Source organism: Otolemur garnettii, unplaced genomic scaffold (genome assembly GCF_000181295.1).
Source record: "Otolemur garnettii isolate 467f Iridium unplaced genomic scaffold, OtoGar3 scaffold00196, whole genome shotgun sequence".
Taxonomy (NCBI): domain Eukaryota; kingdom Metazoa; phylum Chordata; class Mammalia; order Primates; family Galagidae; genus Otolemur; species Otolemur garnettii.
This window is the reverse complement of record NW_003852591.1, coordinates 734,735-738,496: the sequence shown is the minus strand read 5'-3', so window position 1 is coordinate 738,496 and position 3,762 is coordinate 734,735. Positions and strand designations below refer to the sequence as shown.

At 38.3% G+C, this 3,762-nt stretch overlaps 1 protein-coding gene across 1 annotated transcript in view; it reads right to left on the bottom strand.

Annotated features, from left to right (window-relative positions):
- Positions 1–3,762, bottom strand: part of PCNX1 (pecanex homolog 1) — a 186,752-nt gene that overhangs the window by 3,276 nt on the left and 179,714 nt on the right. Inside the window, exon 33 of the mRNA XM_023507659.1 lies at positions 2,395–2,600. Coding sequence (XP_023363427.1) covers positions 2,395–2,600 — 206 coding nt within the window. The remainder of the gene's footprint in view (positions 1–2,394; positions 2,601–3,762) is intronic.

Sequence of the window (3,762 nt, the reverse complement as noted above, 5' to 3'; positions counted from 1 at the left end):
TAAAAATTCAAATTCTGGGGCATAAGAAAGACATAATTATGTATTTTACAGCAAACATCTGGATTTAGGTTGTGATAAATCCCAAAATATCTTTCACAGAAATATTTGAGAATGACAAGAATACTTAACACATCATAATGAAATATCTTATGAAAATGAGACAGAAATATTTACTAAGAAATACTGTAAACTGAGTATCAGTGAGGTGTATATTAAAATTGAAAAATAAAAAGAAATACTGTATGATCTCACTCATGTGAAATCTAAAAAAGTCAGACTCACATAAGCTGAAAGCTGAATGGAGGTGGCCAGGGGCCAGGGGTGGGGAAGGGAAGAAAGGGGAGATGCTGGCAAAGGGCCCAGGTCTCAGTAAGGAAGAGTAAGTTCTGGAAACCTAGCACACAGCATGGTTTCTATCATAATAATGTGTTGCATGCTTGACAACTGCTAAGTGAGTACATCTAAAATACTCTTAACACAAAAAATAAGTACATATGGTGGTGGGAATGTTAACTAGCCAGATGTAATCATTTTTCAGTGTATTCATTTATCAAAACTTGATGTTGTATACCATAAATGTTTACAATTTTCATTTGTGAATCAAAAAAAAAAAAAACTTAGGACCCACTCTGTGGCGTGCTACGTAACTATTCTGTAACTACTGCCCTTTCAATCTACTGCAATGGCAGGCTACACTGCGGTGGAGACACAGCAGATGCCACGCTGAGTCTCATACACACTGAGGGATCACTGATAATACAGGTCATCAGTGATGCTGACTGGCAGGCATCTGCATCCTTTCTCAAGTGGCTTGACAGGATTCTTCACACTTGTCGTTTCCGGACTCATAAGAGTAAGGTAAAGTTTAGAAAACAACCATTAATTATACTGAAAACACAGCTATGTGTACTTTTTAACTGAAAATAAAAAGAGCTAATAAATACAAAAGTAAAACATACATTTGGAAAAAAGTACAATGAAAGTTTTAGGCTTTCACTTAAAAGTATAAAAAGAACATTGAAAATGTTGATCACACATCTGTTTAGAGTCTTCATTCCAATTCCATTGGAATATATACATTTTTTAACTAAAGTAAATGTCCTAAACTTCAATTGGTCCACACAAAGCAGGAGGGGAGAGGGCAATGCTGGATGCATCAAGTGACCGGGGCTATGGAAGCAGATGGAACCCCATTCTTGCCACACCCCAGGTGCAACAGATCTCACGTCCAAGGTAAATGAGTAAAGGCATACTCTGAGGACCCGCAGGTAGGGAACACTGTGCTACAATAAAATTGAGAACGTCTCATTGTAAGAAGACAAGGGTTTTTCACAGCAAGGAAGTGAAAAGTCAAGGGACAGAATGGAAAAGGCATCTTTAGTACTGAAAAATGACAAAGCTCAAATCCCTCATATAAAATAGCAATAAGAAAAAGATAACCAAATAGAAAAATAAGCAAGATACCATGGATTTAAGTAGGTACTGCAGAGAGAGGAGCAGCTGATAAACTCATTAAAAAACCCCCAATCTCACTGCATGCCCATAGCTCAGTGGTTAGGGTGCCAGCCACATACTCTGGGGCTGTTGGGTCCGAACCCGGCTAGGCCTACTAAACAAACAAACAAAAATAGCCAGGCATTGTGTTGGGTACCTGTAGTCCCAGCTACTAGGGAGGCTGAGGCAAGACAATCACTTGAGCCCAAGAGTTTGAGGTTGCTGTGAGCTATGATGCAACAGCACTCAACCAAGGACAACAAAGTCAGACTGTCTCAAAAAAATTCCCAATGTCAGGTATCAGAGCGATGCAAATTCAAACAATGACATTAAAGGCCAGCCCTTGTCTTGCCACTCTGAGTAAACAGGGGGCACAGGTGGGAAGGGGCAGCACTCAGGGCTAGTCAGTCTGTAAGACAGGCATTCCTACACATGACTGGTCAGTACCTTGTGAAAACAAAATTTTCTGGAAAGATTTTTCAGCATTATATATTAAGAGCTTTATTCTCATAAGTTTTGGCCAAATGATTCCATTTTTAAAGTCTCTAGTCTTTACAAAGATTTAAATATAAAGATTATTACAACATTATGTCAGAAGAAACCAAGTCATTGTTCAACAGGAGAGAAGTTAAAACAAATTATAATACTGAAATATTATATAGCCTTTAAAAATGTTTTTAAGAAATCCTTAATGCCTTGAATGTTTATGTCAAATATCAAGTTAAAAAGGATGATACATATATAATCCTATAACAAAATAGTCTATTTTAAATTGTACATGAACTTTATGGATACCCTGTATAATATATTAAAAATATTTAATATAAACAAATGGGAATATAGTTAATATAATGTACATCTGGGAATCAAACAAAGTATTTCCCAGTAGTGGAGGATTACCTAGTGTTGGAGGGTAAGATGTGACAGGTGGATGGAGTCCTGCTCCTGGCCCCTGCCCAGGATTCCCAGTGCTTCCCTGGGACATGCTGCTGTGCGGATCATGGGCAGTTGTGGCATTAGTAGTCGTGCAGGAAGTCCCACCTCCAGCATCAGAGTCTTCGATATTGCCACCACTGTTGCACCCAGCTCCACAACCTTTCCTTAGCCTAGAAACCAACACCAGAGTAGGAAGCATTATCCCACGATCACTCAAAATGAGCATTTATTTTTTTTTCCAGCTATTCTGAACTAATATTCACTGTTATGGTGCAATCAATATCAGGAACAAAAGTGTATGTTGTATTTGAATGGTGTAAAACTATACCCTGCTTATACTCATTGCTTCAAATCTTCCCAATTTACTTCTTATACTGAACTGTTTCAAATCTACTTCACTTTTATATACTCTATCATCTTTTCTGCACCATAATAAAGAACTGTGTATTACACAGTAACCCCATTCAGATCACAGCAAGGAACAGAATTCTTGCCAGTGTCTGTTCAGTGACATCTGAAGTATACAACCCCTGAACATCTAATCTACCTGTGCTATTTAATACAGCTACTGGCATTGGCTGCTGCAATCATTTTTCCTTTTTCTTCTTTTTTTTTGAGATAGAGTCTCAAGCTGTCACCCTGGGTAGAGTGCTATGGTGTCATAGCTCATAACAGCCTATTTTTTGTTGAGGTTGTCATTGTTGTTTAGCTGGCCAGGGCTGGATTCGAACCACCAGCCTCGGTATATGTGGCTAATGCAGTAACCATTGTGCTACAGGTGCCGAGCACCCCTGCTTTTTTAATGTAGGCTAACTAAGCAAACCAAGACAGTTGGACACCCTGTTTGATGGCATTTCTCTTAAGAGGAAAGAACTTCTTTAAGCTCTAATACAACAGATTTTTTGTTGTTGTTGTTGTTTTAGGTGAGGGGAGTCTTCCCTAGCTTCTTGTCTTTCCTCTGGGTAGGAATTGATAGCAAGCCCATTTGAAAGTCTGCTTCTCTGATTACCAGATTCTGTTTTCCTTTCCCATCAAAATGATATTCCTACATAAGAAATCCTAATTTACTAAACAAAAGATGGAGAAAAAAATTGGCACCAACACTTGAAAACACTGTAGATTTGAGATTTGGGTGATGATGGATTGTTAAAAAAGCAGTAACATCTCTCTGTATTACACAACCAGGAGTTTCAACATGTACTGTGTCCCTTACTGTTTAGGAATAGGCACTAAAATTGAAGAAAGAAACCAGCCTACACATTTCTTACGATTTTCTCTTAATCTGTTCTGTTTGCTGGCTCACACATTCTAACAGTGGTAATATGCAATAGA